This window comes from Megalobrama amblycephala, linkage group LG1 (genome assembly GCF_018812025.1).
Source record: "Megalobrama amblycephala isolate DHTTF-2021 linkage group LG1, ASM1881202v1, whole genome shotgun sequence".
NCBI classification, from domain to species: domain Eukaryota; kingdom Metazoa; phylum Chordata; class Actinopteri; order Cypriniformes; family Xenocyprididae; genus Megalobrama; species Megalobrama amblycephala.
Genome location: NC_063044.1, coordinates 34016498 through 34035029, shown reverse-complemented (window position 1 = coordinate 34035029; position 18532 = coordinate 34016498). Strand labels below are relative to the sequence as shown.

The following is an 18532-nucleotide window of genomic DNA, read 5'->3' as shown; positions in this document are numbered from 1 at the left end:
CAACCTGCATGATATTGCATCCTATGCAGCACATTCATTGTTAGTGACACTCCAGCTGTAGCGAATCTGGCAGAAATTTTGCCTAAGCACCTAAGTAAGAACACTGGATCATAGTGAATGAGACTTTTTGTGCTGCTGATATAATTTATTCAGCAGGTTGGGGCAGACAACCAGACGATTAACCCTCTGCCAGAGGGACGTTTAACAAGACTTCAAGAGCAATTACGAGAGGGTGCTATTTCAGCCATCTCTATCTCATTGCTTTCCATCAGCAGAGTTGTTACCAGAGAATACAAAGTGAGGGGGCATTTTTGGATCGTCCCCCTGTGGTCCCCCTTATTTGAAAGACTGAATTTGATGGTGCTGCTCCAAGAACAGATGTTGTATTTAGTAAATAGACTATTCCTAAGATAATAACCACCAAATAACCAAAAAAATACAGCCACTCTCCCTCTCTCTGGTTTATCAGGCATTGGCTCTGAATTATGCTCAAGTTGCTTTTAAGCTTCCACAGCTTCACTTCTCCACATATTGTACACCCACACACAGATACGGAATGTCGTTATGTGTTCTATAAGAGAGGGACGATTATCATGCAGCTGTGTGTCATCTCCATCCCTCAGTGACACAAATGCAGCTGAAAACGTGCTGTGAAGATGATAGATTCACACCTGCGTATATCTGCTGAGCTCCACATATCTGTACCTGTGACATCTGGTATGCAGGACTAATGAATTCCCCATGTGGTCTTGACAACAAACACACTAGTCTCCTGCTTTTATTTGCCTCATCGTCCCCAAGATGGTATTTAAATGTTACCATGGCCAACGGATGGTTTCCAGCTGGTTTTTGGTACTATGACCTAATATGTTGTGTTTACATGTTGCAGAAGGATAATTGGAAAGCATTTGCATGTGTGTTGAATTGCAACAGCATCTGCAGAGTTAAAACACTTCCATATTGCAGTTTTATTGAATAAACAAGATAATCGTAGTGCCTCTAAATTAAGATCCAATCCTGAGACTTCCTAAAGATGTCTCTGTGATTGCCTTCCTGTGTGTGGACAGTGTCAGTGGAGTGTCAGGAAGAGGAAGCCAACTGTGGTTGTGTTTCGGAGGATGCAAGTTGATGGCAGTAATGAACTCATGGGGAAATGAGAGAAACACACAGCAGGACCCAAACTGTGCTGTCTCAAATAAACACATTTTCTCCATGTAATCGATCAATGTTGTCTCTCCAGTTCCTGCATATCTGACTGTGGGCATTGGGCAATAGATCTGTTCCAAACGCTAGTGATCTGCCTACCTATTCAGCATTTATAGGCATCATAGGCATTCTCCTGGCGTGAAGATTGATTCAGAAGGCAGAAGCAAGATTATCCAGACTAATATTATTCTTTCTATTGGCCTAAAGGCAACCGCAGAACTTATAGATAACTGCATTGCTACGCATGATTTTTCCCACCCAAATCTCACCTTGCATCCAGTTTCATTGGTTAAGGATAGGGTGTAGGGTACGGTTCAGGGTTATTATCTGTTGTAGCATTGTGTAGACAATCAGCACTGTGGTTGACATGAGTAATGAAATCTTTAAAATTGGCTGTGGGCCGGAGTTTGCACTAAACTGGTTTGGGAAAAAAAATCATGCGATTGCTACATGCTAAGAGAAAAACTAATTCCAAGATGGCTGACGAGTTGAGCCAAATGTAAATTACAAAAAAGCAACAAATAAAATAGTCTATTGGAATCTATTGTTAGTTGAGTTCCTCTGCAAAATTTGCATTCATCTTAGACTGCATCATTCACCCACTGTGATGCAAATGTTTTATTAGTTCATCACGATAAGTGATGTGGCATGTTTTCATATCATCCGATCACTCATATTCGTTAATGCATGTCTCATCGTTGTCATCATTCACACAGTCTGTCATGTGTCAGGATGATGTAACTGGATGAGACGCCAGACTCGACACTATAAATCTAAATGACTGTAGCCCAATATAAATTGAAGAGTGGTGTTTGTATGGAGCTGTTGACAGAGGCTTGATGGATTGGAGTCATTCCCAGCTCTTGGCTGTTTGTGGGAGGAATTTGTGCCGATAATGTAGCTGATGCTGGTGACATTTAAACAGATCTCCCCTCTCAGCTGTGTGTAATACAAGAGACCAGCACAAGAGCACCTTCCAGCAACCTGTGAGGACTTTTACTCCATTTACACTGCCTGGCCAAAAAAAAAAAAAAAAAGTCGCTGTTTGGATTTAAAGGGTTAGTTCACCCAAAAATGGAAATTCTGTCATTAATTACTCACCCTCATGTCGTCCCACACCCAAAAGACCTTTGTTCATCTTCGGAACACAAATTAAGATATTTTTGATGAAATCCAATGGCTCAGTGAGGCCTGCATTGAGAGCAAGATAATTAACACTTTCAGATGCCCAGAAAGCTACTAAAGACATATTTAAAACAGTTCATGTGACTACAGTGGTTCAATCTTAATATTATAAACCAAAGAGAATACTTTTTGTGCGCCAAAAATAAACAAACAAAATAACGACTTTTCAACAATATCTATTGATGGCCAATTTCAAAACACTGTTTCATGAAGCTTCAAAGCCTTATGAATCTTTTGTTTCGAATCAGTGGTTCGGAGCACCAAAGTCACGTGATTTCAGTAAACAAGGCTTAGTTACGTCATAAGTGTTTCGAAGTTTCAATGGTTCGCGTGACTTTGGCAGTTTCATACGCGATACGAACCACTGATTCGAAACAAAAGATTCGTAAAGCTTCATGAAGCAGTGTTTTGACATTGCTCATCACTAGATATTGTTGAATGAAGTCGTTATTTTGTTGTTTTTGCTCACAAAAAAAGTATTTTTGTTGCTTTATAATATTAAGGTTGAACCACTGTAGTCACATGAACTGTTTTAAATATGTTTTTAGTACCTTTCTGGGCATCTGAAAGTGTTAATTGTCCTCACTGAGCCATCGGATTTTATCAAAAATATCTTAATTTGTGTTCCAAAGATGAAAAAAGGTCTTACGGGTGTGGAATGTGACAGTGTCAAGATCCATCAAGCTCAAACTGTGAAATAGAAGACCTGACCAAAAATTGATCCACCTCTTGATGGAAAAAACCACTTTGACGTGTCCATTGTGGAAAGCCTCAAACAGTTGCCATGTCATGTCAAAAAAAATGTGCCCAGTGCAGATACGTTGGATTGGTTTATTATAAGCGAGAGTGTTAGGCTACTCAGTTGCTTACTCATGACACATAACAACACCACTAAAAGTATTCCTAATATGTAGACCTTTTATCGAAAGTAGCCCTCTTTTTCCTGTTGAGACATGCCTTTGCAAAATATGCTTTATTTTTGTAATTCTGCTAGGTGCCACTAGTGTTGCAGAAACTACTTTACTACTTTACCTTTAAAGATTGTTTTGATTGTTTCTTTTAAAGAACAAAATCTCAAAAGAGTCAGTCTGACTATTCTGGCTGTGCTTCTGCTGGTTGGAGCAGAAGAATAAACACATCCAAGAACTGTTATCAGAACCAAAACCGATTAAAATCTTTCAGTTCCACTATTTTAGATAATAAAACTGATTGATTGTGAATATGAACCGTTTTTTGGTTCCCCCAGAATCATTGGCACCTGTGTAAATGTAATGCTGCATCAAAGACACCTTAAACTTTGTTGTTGTCAGAGCATGTCTTTTGTTTTGAGCTGTAATAATCATGAGCTATTTATGATAATGTGATACATCACAGTGTATGGAATTCAGTTGTGGCATATAATGCTTTTTTTTGATGCACAGCATTGTAAGTTGGTGCTGGAATAAAACGCTATTGATTAAAAATGGCTCAGGTACAGAAACCTTGGAATTGATTTGCCCAAAGCAGCAGTAGGCAGCATTTTACAGACTGATGGGAAAATGTGCGCTTTGGGAAAGTGTTTGCTCATGGGAGCAGTTCTGCAAATACAATGCAGCATGTGCGTCTCCTTCAGGAGCAATGTTTCATCTGAGAGGGAGTCAGAATCAATATGGCTGTAAATCCATTATTAAAGTGTAAAGGATGTTTTTAAATTTTATGTCTGAATTGTTGATAAGGAGAGAGAGCCGCTGACTGCTGTAGCAATTCACAGATCTATCAGAATAGATATTCCATATAACCATCAATCCATGTAGGGTTGTTGGACATAAAAACATAATGCAACAATTATTTATCTATTAATATTTAAATAAATTAGTATGTTTAATTAATAATGAAACTGGTATCTAGAAAAAAAATTTCAGTAGTATTTATAGGTTTGATGTAAATGTGAAACAAATGTGTTTGTTTTTGATCTAATGTCCCCTTTCTTCTCATTCACAGTGTGCTGTTTTGTGGTCCACAAAAGGTGCCATGAGTTTGTTTCATTCTCCTGTCCAGGGGCTGACAAGGGCCCTGACACAGATGTGAGTAAATGCTTGTATTTCTCTCTCTTCACACACACACACTTGCTCGCACTGCCATCGGCACTGTGTTAAAGAGCTGTGTTTGTTAAGATCCACGTCCATTTAGCATCATAGTCATCATGTAAAGTGTGCTTGCTGTGAAACTATTGTGTTTACTAAGACTTCAGCGTTATGCCTCGCAGATAGAGTCCTCCTCCTCTCTCTCTTCCCCCTGCTCTGTGTGTTTGTGTGTGTGTGTGTGTGTGTGTGCTTCTCATCTTTGCTCTGAGGGGAGGCTCATTATAGTGGTCAGATATGACCTGCTGGCCCTCGCGTGTCCCCTAAGTGCTGCTTACTCAGACATCCAACCACACAAGGCCAGTTATGTGTGTTTTCTTCACTAGATTAGCCTCACATTAGCGTCTAAACCACATTAAGGAGAGGCTTATGAGAGATTTAAATGCTTGTTGTGGTTGTTTTAATGGGTCTAAATTGCTGTAGACTGTAAGTTCAGAATGAGTTTATGCAGTATGTTCATAATGACTTTTACTTACATTAAGAGTACATTTTTATATATCTTGTATATCATTTATTTCTTCAATCATTTTTAAAGTTTCCTTATTTTTCTCTTAGATTGTTGTGTAACTTAAAGGAATAATTTATATTTTCTGATTTTCTTTCTGTGAAACACAAAAGGAGAAATTCAGCAAAATGTTCATGCTGCCCTTTTCCATACAGTGTAAGCAGACTGTTTCAGTAGTTAAAAAAACCCTAAAAAAATACAGCAAAATAATAATAATACACGTATTCTGAGGTCATATGTTGGCTTTGTGTAAGGAACAAACTAAAACATCTTACCCTCTTATACATAGAAAATTGGAAATCACTGTTCAGTTTAATTGTAGAAAAAACAGCAAATACACTGACATTTAATTAACTAATTTTATTAAAGTCAAAAAGATTATAGGTCATCATTTACTCACCCTCAAGTTGTTCCAAACCTGTATAAATTCCTTTGTTCTGTTGAACACAAAAGAAGATATTTTGAAGAAAGTTCGGGAACTGAACAGTTCTGGGGCACCACTGACTTCCATAGTATTTGTTTTCCTACTATAGAAGTCAATGGTGCCCCAAAGCAGCCTGGTTACGAACTTTCTTCAAAAGATCTTCCTTTGTGTTCAACAGAACAAAGAAATGTATACAAGTTTGAAACAATATGAGGGTGAGTAAATGATGACAGAATTTCATTTTTGGGTGAACTATCCCTTTAATTTATGTCACTAAAAGTACATTATATGGGTTAAATTAGGAATATGAAATTCCTAATAGATCTTTAAAATAACAAATTACAGGTTACCACCTTTTTCAGTGTAGATTTGGCACGACATTTATGACATCATTTATGAGTGACCTAACCCTTAACCCTTAAAGACCTAGAGCATTTTTGGGGCTCCTGACTCTTTTCTTTGGTTTTCTTACCCATTCTAGCAGTCAGCATCAAGTGCCATATATCATTTTGAACAGTCTAGCTCATTTAAATTCCCAATTTTACATTTATTTTGTCTTAGAATGGATCAAATTTCCAGAATTTTAAGAAACATGCCAGCAAAAAAATGGCTGCTTTTCACTGTAAACTCACACAAAACCTCCTGAAGGTTGGATTTTTTTCCTTTAAAAAGTTTTATTTGGATGTTTTAGACTTTCAGATGAAATTTTGTCTACATGTAACAATCTCTAAGCAAGTTATAGCCATTTGTAACAATATTACTCTAGATAAAACGACAATATTACTCTTTAGTGAAAATCAGGTATATTTTATTTACTGACAATATGTCAAAAAAAGGGAGTACAATAAATACAAAAATTGTTATACAACACTAAAGCAAAAGTGACTTATTAGAGAAATATATTTTTATTATTGTAGAAATATATTGTAGAACTAGTGGCGCAGAATATGAAAAAACAGCACAAGCGTATTAATTATTTTCGATCCGTGACCACGTTGTTTGATATTCTGATAATTTTGCATTAGTTTTTCAGTTTTGTGCAATATATTTTTACATGTGTTTTCATATTTTTGATTCACGCTTATTATTTTTTGATCCGTGGCCGCAATACTTGTAACGAGAAACTAATCCCATACCATAGAGAGAGTGTGTGTGTGTGTGTTTGTGGTTGTGTGTGAGTCAGAGGGTCAGGGCTGCTGATCTCATAAGCTCTTCTCCTCCTGGTGTGAGCATGTGCTTCGACCGCAGGCTCGTCTCGACCCCAAAGCTGCATCCATCCAGCCCTGCCATCATGGGCTTTCATATGAACATTGCTCATTTCACATCTCTTTTCTCTCTTGCCCTCGTGCTTCATCTTTCTTTAGCTGATGCCCGAACCCTCAAGACACATGGATAAACCATCTTCACTATTATTTAAAGCTGCAGTGTGCAATTTCTGAAGAAAATGTGAGTGAGTTGCGTGTATAGAAACCTGCCGGCTAGGCCAGGGTATTGTGGGTGGTTGCCAGGGTGTTAAGAGTGTTTTTTTATTCCATTGTGTTGAATTTGTAAGCAAGTATATACTAGGTCTTACGTAGGAACTTGGTAGGCATAATAACAATTTTATTTTATTTGGCCATGACCAACTTTCACTTTTCTCTTCTGTCGTCCTTTTTTAATTGAACTTTCACTTTTAAAAGTAAGCACCCCCTATGCAAATTGGTATGCAGTTGCTATGCTGTGGTTGCTAGGTAGATCAAAACATGCCACCCTCATCTCTACACTGTTTTTGTGTAAAATTATATTATGTTCCATGTTCATAATTGCAGTTCTTTCACAGTAAGACTTCTCTTGTATCAAACTGCACTGTCAGACTCTAAAACCATTTTAATCAGTTTTTTACAATTGTACTGTAAACAAAGCTTGGTTTTACTGTGAGTTTACAGTATTGGAAAACACAAAAATGTGCACATGTATTATGAAGGTACCCAGCATGCAATGAGGCATGAACAGATTATGCTGTGGAGTTTTGTTGATGCTTATCTGTGCAGATTAACTTATATTTGGTTCACTTTTAGCAGTTTGTGTTGCTGGTTTATTTTGTAATCTTCAGAGTTTATCATTTTTATTATTTTATTTGTTGAGTGTCACCATTGTTGTGTGTTTTGTATATCGAGTATTGATGTCACATCTTTCAACGATGAATCTCAGCAGTTGCTTCACTATTGTGAAAGATCCATTTACAAGCAGTTATGAATTTGAAATAAGTTATTGGTAAATCTTAAAATAAGCTTATTGTTTTAACAAATGTTTTCATGTCACACTTCTGACTTGGCTAGATCACAGAAATTTGAATATGAATACACAAGGTTTAAGATCACCATTACTATAATTAATTCCCTTACTTGTCCAAAAAAATTAAATACTCATAATTTTCTCCATCATCAAATCTTTCCACCTTGTGTACAGCATACCAATGATTACACTTGTTTTTTGTCTTTGTCGATCTTTCTGTCTTCTTGCTTCAGAACTTTTTCTGCTTTTTAGGCCGTACAAGTACTGATTCTCCCGTTGTCTCAGAGAACACGATATGACCTGGACCATGTAGAATTAAAAATATTTTTTTATAAAGAACTCTCTTCATCTCATACAGTCTTCATCTCATGTGAGTGGACACTTTTTTTCTTAACGTGTAAAAAAAAACAAAAAAAACACTAAAGTACTGAATGCAAGGGATGCACAATAAAACAATTGGATTTTTGCCGATATCTGATATACCAATAATTTTCAACTCATTTTGACCAAGAGCCAATGCAGATAATGATATACAGTTGTGGCCAGAATTATTAGACCCCTTCATAAATATGATCAAAGATGACTCTAAAAATAAATCTGCATTGTTTATCCTTTTGATCTTTAATTTATAAAATTAGCAAAAATCTAACCTTTCATTGAAGGAAAAGAATTGAAAGTGGGGGTGAAATAACATTATGAAATAAATGTTTTTCTCCAAAACACGTTGCCCACAATTATTAGCACCCTTTTATTCAATTCTTTTTGCAACCTCCTTTTGCCAAGATAACAGCTCTGAGTCTTCTTCTATAATGCCTGATGAGTTTGGAGAACACCTGAGAAGAGATCAGAGACCATTCCTCCATACAGAATCTCTCCAGAACCTTCAGATTCCCAGCTCCATGCTGGTGCTTCTTCTCTTCAGTTCACTCCACTCATTTCTTTAGGGTTCAGGTCAGGGAACTGGGAAGACCATGGCAGAAGCTTCATTTTGTGCTCAGTGACCCATTTTTGTGCTGGTTTTGATGTTTGTTTTGGATCATTGTCCTGATGGAAGATCCAACCACAGCCCATTATAAGATTTCTAGCAGAAGTGGTCAGGTTTTGATTTTTTATCTGTTGGTATTTGATAGAATCCATGATACGATATATCTGAACAAGTTGTCCAGGACCTCCAGCACAAAAATAGGCCCACAACATTAAAGATCCAGCAGTATATTTAACCGTGGACATGGGGCACTTTTTATCCCTGTGTGCACCAAAACCATCTGGTGGGTTTGCTGCCAAGAAGCTCTTGTTTTAGTTTCATCTGACCATAGAAGCTTGTTCCATTTGAAGTTCCAGTCGTGTCTGACAACTGAATAATGCTGGAGATTGTTTCTGGATGAGAGCAGAGGATTTTTCTTGAAACCCTCCCGAACAACTTGTGGGGATGTAGGTGCTTTTGATACATTTTTTTTAGGCTTTCTGAGACTCAAGACTCAACTAATCTCTGCAATTCTCCAGCTGTGATCCTTGGAGAGTCTTTGGCCACTCAAACTTTCCTCCTCACCGCACATTAGGACGATTTAGACACACGTCCTCTTTCAGTCAGATTTGTAACATCTTTAGTTGATTGGAACTTCTCAATTATTGACCTGATGGTGGAAATGGGGATTTTCAATGCTTCAGCTATTTTCTTACAGCCACTTTCTATTTTGTGAAGCTCGACAATCATTTGCTACACATCAGAACTATATTCTTTGTTTTTTCTCATTGTGATGAATGATTAAGGGAATTTGGCCTTTGTGTTTCCTCATGTTTATACTCCTGTGGAACAGGAAGTCATGGCTGGCCAATTTCATGTTCATGATCACCCCGGTGAGCTAAAAAAATTTAAATATGAATGGGAATATACTTCAGAGATATTTTACTCATAAAAAATTCTAGGGGTGCTAATAATTGTGGGCAATGTGTTTTGGAGAAAAACATTTATTTCTTAATGTTATTTCCCCCCCACTTTCAATTCTTTTCCTTCAATGAAAGGTTAGATTTTTGCAAATTTTATGAATTAAAGATCAAAAGGATAAACAATGCAGATTTATTTTTAGAGTCATCTTTGATCATATTTATGAAGGGGTCTAATAATTCTGGCCACAACTGTACATATTTTTTTTCCTTTGTTTGGAAACAACACAAAGTCTCTCCTGTGTGGGAATAATAAATGAATTATTTCAGTTAATATTGAGAAAAAAATGTATTTTTTTCATTCTAAGGTCTCCTTACCAAAAGGTTTCTTGTTAGAGAAAAATAAATAAATGAGAATAGCTAAATAAATGTTAGTAAAGTTCTAGAGCGTTAGACCAGGAGGGCCCAATCCTGTTTCTGGAGATCTACCTTCCTGCAAAGTTCAGCTTCAGCCCTAATCAACACACCTGTCCATAATTATCAAGTGATCCTGAAGATCTCAATTAGCTGATTCAGGTGTGTTTGATCAGGGTTGGAGCTGAACTTTGCTGGAAGGTTGATCTCAAGGAACAGGATTGGGCACCCCTGGGTAGAGAGTAGAGAGTAACTGTTGACGTGCATCACACACCGGACATGTCCTTTTGTTCTTGCATTCACAAGTTCAAGGCGGCAATCTAGAACTTTGAATCCAAGGCTCCAGACTAACATTGGAGAACAGAGGCACCGGTGCCACTAAGTTCTACAGATGGTGGCACCAGCACCTGATTTGGTTGCATAGGGGCTGGGGAAATGCACATTTGACAGTAAAGCTTGAGTTGCAGATAAAATGGGCTTTATTAACAACAGTAACATGTAAAAACCACATTTTTATAGGGAATGTTTAAAAATGTATTATTATTTTTGGTCATCACATTAAAAATAACATTTAAATTTGGATAATATTTAGAGCTTTGAAGCGCTGGAAAAAGTGTGAAGCACTTGAAAGTCCTTGAAAATCTCTCAAAAGGCTGTACAACCCCTGAAATAAAAGCATTTGACTGTTTCTGCCACAATACCATGGTTACAGTTAGCATTACTTCATTAAATCCATGGTGAATGTTGGTGATTCGTGGACTGAAAAGCCTTCTATAACTTGTTTGTTCATGGCACAGTGTTTCTCCTGGTTTCCCCGTCAGATCTGTTTGATCTGATATGGTTTATAACAAAGAATTCTGTGCTGAATTTGAATACTTCTCACTAGATCTCGCAGTGATGTTATTAATAATGTGGCGAATTAAAACGCTTTCTCACTGGATCTCCCAGCGCTGTGTGGTAACAGTGTCTTATGATCGAGACTGGCTCGCGAGTAAAGGCCAGAACACACCAAGCCGTCACCGACGAACTAGTGGCAACGAAAGCAGACTGCGGGGTTGGCTCACTTCGGCAGCGTCTGTGTCCAAAGTTGCCCTGACACACCAAACCGACGTTAAACAGCCGACGGCCAAGTAGCACGTCCGTTCTGCGCCTGCGTGAGATGAAATGCCTTACCGTACCAGCAGGCGGCAGTATCTGAACAGCCAATCAGAATGATCAGATGGCCCGACGGACCGACGAGCTCCAACGCCGATTCAACATTTCGAATCGGCCGGAAAAAAGACGACGAGGACCAATTTCAACTGATGGTGCAGAACACACTGAGAAAACTTAGTCGACCGATGAAGAAAAACTGCCCGACGGCCGACTGTCGGCATGGTGTGTTCCTGCCTTAAACCTGTTCTGAGCTCGTGCTGTGCTTTCTGATATTGGTCCGAGCCGATAAACTGTTTTGTTCCTCTTTTGTTTAGTTTGCCGTTTGATTTTATTCATATGCAACAGAAATGACAGCTCTTATCAGTTGGGCAACATGGTGGTCGCACCAGTGGGACCTCTAACAAAATGTAGTCATGCCGGCAAGAAAAAAATCATAAAATGTCTGGGAATGTAATCACCATAGAGGCGAAAGTTGCACACGTGAGTTATTGCAGATGCATAATCAACACATTATCTTGTCAGCAAGGCATACTGGCATAATTTTTTTCATTTTGGGCCATTGCTGATTATTACATTTTAAGCCTTTATCTGCCGATTCTGATGTTGTGCTGATAATATTGTGCATCCCTAAATGTTACCATCCAAAAAAAAAAAAAATACACACTTGACCTTTAAACTATACAGTACTATATCTTGTATGCTGTTCATGCTGTAGGCTAAAAAGATTTATTAAATGTTCTTTAATTTTGTGATTATGTACAGAAGCATCTGTCTGAGGTGGGCTTCAAACAGATCTACAGTGTTGTGCGTCACAATCAGATCAATGTGTTTCTGCATCTGATGTTTTCAGCATTTCATATGCAGCTTTGATTTTTACATGTGGATTAAATTGGAACAAATGATCTGTCAAGTCCCCAGAGATTCTCAGTGTTTTTCTGTCTCCAGAGCCTCTGAACATATTGATATCTTCATTACTGGCCTCCACTGGGGCTGGACATGGAGTATCTTTCAAGCCATTAGTGAGGACTGTTTATAATGAGCACTTTAAACTCTCACTCTTGGTTAAACAGTGTTCTTTTATAGGCTGCTTAAAATAACAAGATGCATCACATGGTACTGTAAATTATCATTCTTAAAGGTGCCCTTGAGTGATTTGAAAAAACATTTTAAATTGTTCCCTGATATCTACATAGAGGGTATGTGGCTTTTTTATGGCCGAAAATTGTCCAGATATGGTTTTACAGCTCCATTTATAACCCCACAAATAGCCCCTAGAATGAAAAGGTCTGTTTTTGCCTTATTTGGAAGGCTCATGAATAGTAATATGGTGCTCCGCTCTGATTGGCTGTTTCACTGTTCGGCTCCTTCCAGTAGCTCACACTGATAGCGAACAAATCTGTACTGTACGGCGTGAACGATGGAGAGTTTTGGTATTCAACCTTATATGTTTGAGCCTGTTTCTGACGAAGATGCAGATGTAGAGGAACAACCAATTTTGTTGCGATTGGCCATAGACGTTTCTGAGTGGTAAGTTAGTCTTTATTTTCAGTATGCACCTGCAAAACGTAACTGTTACGTCAATGGAACTAGCATATAGCGTTAACTTTACACTATAACTCATAACGTCAGTAATTACAACTTTGTTTTTAGCATTGTAAAAAAAAATAATTGTAATAATGTGTCGCTGTATGGTTTTACAATGATAGCTTCTTCACTTTGCAATAACAACTCTAAACAACGAACGAAAATTTGTTTCTAATATATTGACATTACCGATATGATTTTAAATTTGATTTATTTAGCCAACCAAAGTAAAGCATAGAAGACATTCCAAAAAAGCAGTGTCATGTTTACTATTCAGCTGCCGTAGTGTGATTACGATTTAGCTATTAGTAACAAAAACTTACATCGTCTATAAATATCTTTTTCCACAGGTGTACGCATACAAGTCATACAAGTTCTCAAAAATAAAAATATTTGAAAAAAAGTGACTAAATGTCTTGTCAAATGACTATCGTTTCAGTTTGAACGGTGTAGAAAGTTAGCTAGAAGGATCGAGTATCTGTAGCTATCTGTAAGCAAATAAACTAACATAGTTAGCTTCGGTGTAATGTGTTGTTGGTTAAATATAGGTCAAATTATAATTATATCCGACAAAAGAGAATTGGCATATGTATCTACGGTTATGTTATAGATTTATATAACAAAGACAGTAATAAATTTTAACCTCACCGTTAATAGTAGTTACGTAAACTTTGCTATTTGTTACTGTACTAGCATCTTGCATTAGATCTAGACAACACTGGGTACATGGTCGTTAATGTTGTTAGCTCACTAAGAAACTTTACATTTAATCAGAAATAGTTTCTACAGCCAAGATGTGGATAAAAGCACTACTTACTGCTTGCGGGAATATAGTTGGAATTACCCCTTTCTTCAGTGTCAAACGCTGAGCGAAGCCTGCTTGATATTGTCCCAGGTTAGAAAAGCTGTCCGTGGTGAAATGGGCAGAGCAAACTAACAACTTTGAGTTAAATTGTTCCGGTATCCGGTTATAGATAAACATCAGCCATGCCTTTTGACAGTTTTTTTCTGGAGGAAGACTATGAAAAGTTTTCACATCCCCTTCACAGCCTGGAACATAACATTTATTTCCATGATCTGCCATTTTCGCTGTTATCCTCGCTTGGCTTGTTTCTTCACTCTGCTTGCAGAACTTCCGATGATTCCGCTGGGCGGTTCCGCCTGGCCTGGATCATGAGCATATGCAAATATTGGGGGCGGAGTCCCCGACTGTTACGTAACAGTCGGTGTTATGTTGAGATTCGCCTGTTCTCCGGATGTATTTTAAACAAATGAGGTTTATATAAGAAGGAGGAAACAATGGGGTTTGAAACTCAGTGCATGTCTTTTCCATGTACTGAACTCTTGTTATTCAACTATGCTAAGGAAAATTCAATTTTTGATTTGAGGGCACCTTTAATAAAATGATGCTGTCTTTCGCTAAACAAATAATCCTTTAATCTAATTATTACAATCGGAAATACTGCTCTTTTCCCAGCGTGTCATTAACTGTGAAGTTTTGCTCTTTCTCAGCTGTGAGTGTGAAGTCACAGTTATGTGATTTTTCTCCTCACTGAGGGAGAGCGGTCTAACTGACATGACAAAAGAAAGAAGTGATTTCACAAGTACAGTTCCACCTCACTGCTCACATACATATGGAGCTCTGACCTCTCAATTTAAAGAAGATTTTACACAGATCTAAGGCCAGCTCCATTTAGTCAGCTCTCATGTAGTTCACTGAGATCACAGTCTGATGGATCCACTCACATAACTGGAAAGCATTTGCCTCATCTAACAAGCTCAAATCCGACTGGCTGCCTTTATACAACTTATAGGACTATGCATGCACCAGTGTTATAGTAGATGTTTTACCAGTGCCTCGTTGTTCCTTTGGAGGAATCATGCGTAGCAGTATGATATGCAGAAGTGTAATTGTGTGGGTTATGGATGGTCCTCATTAAGGGTGCTGATGATTTGTGGGAGGATAGTGTGTGCTTTTATTTCTCTTGGTCTCGTCGTGTATAAAGCCTGTAGCGTTAACTGCAGTCTAAAGGTCAAACTAATGCATTATCTCAGCTGGCTGAATGAATGCTGACCCCAGTGTGTTGTTCAACATGTAATGAGCCTATCAGACAAATATCAGTGGTCTGAAATCACCAGCCCCTCCACCTCAGTCCAGAGACACCCTGCAGACATGATTGATCAATGTGTCTTCAGTAATAACAGCTTCCCTTGTTCATATAAACACAGTAACGCTACAATTCTCTGCTGATGCTTTCTGAGGAGCTGCAGTAAATTCACATCTCATTACTGTCATCAACAAATTATTACTAGTTATGGGGAAAAATAACACATTAAAATTATTAACGCATTTAATTTCACACAGTTGATTGGTGACGAATATGATGCAGGGCAATAACTCACTGCGTGATGTAAGATATCAGGGCAAAAGTGCCCCTTTATGAGTTTTTGTCTCATATTTATATCATAATATAGTTAAGCAATATAACATGTGTACAGTTTTTGTTCCAAATAGCACAAGCAAATGTGATATTGATTTTATACAACAGATCAATAAAAAAAAGTTAATATTGTGTTGTATTTTAAAGAGGTGGTTCAATGGTTTTTTCTAGACTTGATTGTGTTTTTGGGGCGCAGTTTAACATGTCTTAATGCTTTGTTTTTTTGAAAACAATTTTTCATATATTTTAGCTTTATTCTACACCTCTGTTTCCACTGTCATATGAACGGCTCGTTTGACTTCCTGCTTCTATAAAGCCACTCCCTCCAAATTACGCAATGTGCTCAGATTGGTTAGCGGGCCCAGTCTAATCCAGAGCCATCGTGATTCGCTGAAGCGTCCGGAAACACCATGCCTGTTACCATTTGTTACCGGTTACGTGGGCTTCGGTTATATTGTATGCTCAGACCCAGATGAACAGCAATCGCGGCTTTTAAAGGACGTTTACGAAAGGTATTTCATTTAGTATTTGTGTCAAAGTGTTTAGATGCTGTCACTGCTGTTTGTTAGCTTTCAATATACAGTTTTATCCTGATTAAAGCTAATTTACTGTAGCCGAATACATGACTGAGTAGTCACATTTTTGTAAAGGTAGCATTTAATTTACGGCATGAACAACTGTTTGTTGGTGTTTGTTGGAGAAGTATGCACTATAATACAGCTAACTGGCTAGCGAAGCAAAAACGAGTTGCTCTTTGTATATGTCCTTGATGCAACCAAAAAATAACAACAGGACTATACGTTTAAAAGACATGTACAAACAATAAAACGTACTTACAGTTTGAAGCCAACAAACAGCAGCTTCTGCTTTTAAAGTGGGAACTGCTCCATCTTTCAGTAAAAGCCTTTGTGCAAATCCAGCATTGAACTTGTGTAGATTCCAGTGTAGAAAATATCAAAGATTACAATGGGTTCTATTATCTTTTGACGCACCGCGTCGCTCACGTCCGGTGTACACAACTCTTCCCCTTTCATTATGCTGCGTGTCATGGCCTCGGCCACTTTGTTGCGTGTTCCCGGGTGCATGTTTTGCAGGGTTTATGATGTCACCAACCCGGGAAGAAGCTCGTTGTAGTCCAAACCCGTTGTTTTTGTAGGCAATAAACTGCCATAACTTTAAAAGACAATATCTCCGTTTGCATTGAACTTTCAGCGCTGTAACTTTGCAGATACTGTTTATGCTCAAGCAGCAACATTACACACTAACTAAAGTTAAAAAAGTGAAATCGCATTGAACCACCCCATGGTTAGTCAATATATTAGCTAATGTCTAACTAATGAACCTTATTGTAAAGTGTTACCTGATAAATAATAAGTTAGCATGAGGAAAGTAAGCTGACTATATCTGCTCTCTAATGCATGAAGAGTCTTTGTTTCTGCATCTGCAACTTTATGGACCAAACCAGACTCAATAGAAAACGTGCCTGTGGCGATATTTCTGCAGAATGATATTACGTTGCTTCCTGCACGTCGTGACAATTTCAAAGTGAAATGTGCAGTGAGTAGTGCTAAATGCACATTCAGTTTGGTCCAAAACAGATGAATGTGAATCTGTCAATGTTTTATTAAGCATTTGTTGTCTATATCACGGCAATTCAGAAATGAAATATCTGGTGAGTGGCTTTAAAGGTTAATGCTCTAAAGGTAAACACATTTGAAAATAATGTACCACCTACACTAAACCCAACTGATAGTGTTAACAAAAACAAACTTGAGAAAAAAAAAATGACTCAACCATGCCATTTCATCTCTTTTATGGAGACTCTTCTTTCACAGTTCTCATATCCAGGCTCTCCACATTGCGAAGTGTAGTGTTGTACCAGGTGAGCTACTGAGCAAGTTTACTATGTCAAAAAACACATATATGTATGTATTAGTTCACAAATTATGCACTATGGCATAAGGGGGCAGTTGTGGCCTAATGGTTAGAGTGTCGGACTTAGACTCGAACCTTTGGGTCACAAGTACTGGCAGGAAATGTAGGAGGGGGGAGTGAATGAGCAACGCTCTCTTCCACTCTCAATACCCATAACTGAGGTAACTGAGCAAGGTACCTACCTAACCCCCAGTCACTCCCTGGGAGCTGCAGAAAAAAATAGCTTCTTCACTGCTGTGTGTGCGCATGTGGATGGGTGAAATGCAGAGCACAAATTATAAGTATGGGACACCATAATTGGCCACACGTCACTTCACTTTTTGGTGTCTTTTGAGGTCATAACATAATATTGTGCAATGAACTGTGCAAAAATATATTTTTGCTATTCAATAATCTGCCCCTGTTATCATATCCATTTTTGGATTGGATGATGAAGGAAAACTAATCAACAAGTTACTACTTCTTTACTGTATTATATAAACACTGTTTTGTGTGCAACTCAATGGCTTAGTTGAAAGGTTAGCAACCCATCTGCTGCCTGTATGTAGTGCTGGAGGTTTCGGTCTCAGCATCCACACACTGACAGATGGAGGTCAGGAGCACTGTGATTTCCTCATCTTCAAGGTCGGCGTACACTCTCTGAGTGTTATCTCATAGTCACAGCTCATTGACATCATCAGAAACACATTGACGCACTGATGACCAAATCTACTTACACAAACCCACCAGCTGAGAACAGAGCAAGAGTTGTAGGAAAATGAGTCAAAAAGACCTGTTAATGTTTGACTCATTCAAACTTACAGTATCAGCAACATGAGTTCAGAACATCACTATTGTCAAGGCACATTGCAGATGCACTGTAAACCTATTTATCAACACAATCTTTTGCAACATAAGCGTTATTGAAGCAGCATCAAATACTGTAGTGAACTCCTCAACCATTGCACAGAGTGACATGCACACAAACACTTTCTATTTGGTAAATCTGACTGAATCCAGTTGATTTCAGCAAACGTTTAGCCTATGTTCCGAATATATTACCATTACCTGTTGAATGTATATGTGGTCCTGCTCCTCATTTTCATTTCACTACAAAGTTTGTCTTATGTAAAGTTTTCAATAGCACTCCAATTTTTTTGTTCATTCGCTTACACAACCAAACAGAAAATAATGTGCACTTGTTGATAACAGCAAAATGAATAGCACTGATGCAGCTTTTATTTTACACAGAACCAAATTCTAAACATAACAGTGTTAACACTGCTCTTTTTCTGCCTTGCAGGCACTGCTATTTCCTTTAGGAAATGCAAATCTATCTAGTGTACTGCCTACTGTTCCTGTTTACTGGCGTACATTATGGCAAAAGAAGATAAATAAATGATTCTTCCTGGAATAAAGTAAAGCT

The 18532-nt window shown here is 38.0% G+C and overlaps 1 protein-coding gene across 3 annotated transcripts in view; it reads left to right on the top strand.

Moving 5' to 3' along the window:
* Nucleotides 1-18532, top strand: part of prkcab (protein kinase C, alpha, b) — a 201938-nt gene that overhangs the window by 68785 nt on the left and 114621 nt on the right. For all 3 annotated transcript variants that reach the window (XR_007184891.1, XM_048190641.1, XM_048190634.1), the window contains exon 3: nucleotides 4372-4454. Coding sequence is in view for 2 of the 3 variants with exons in the window: in XM_048190641.1 (XP_048046598.1) it covers nucleotides 4372-4454 (83 nt within the window). In the remaining variant the exon portion in view is untranslated. The remainder of the gene's footprint in view (nucleotides 1-4371; nucleotides 4455-18532) is intronic.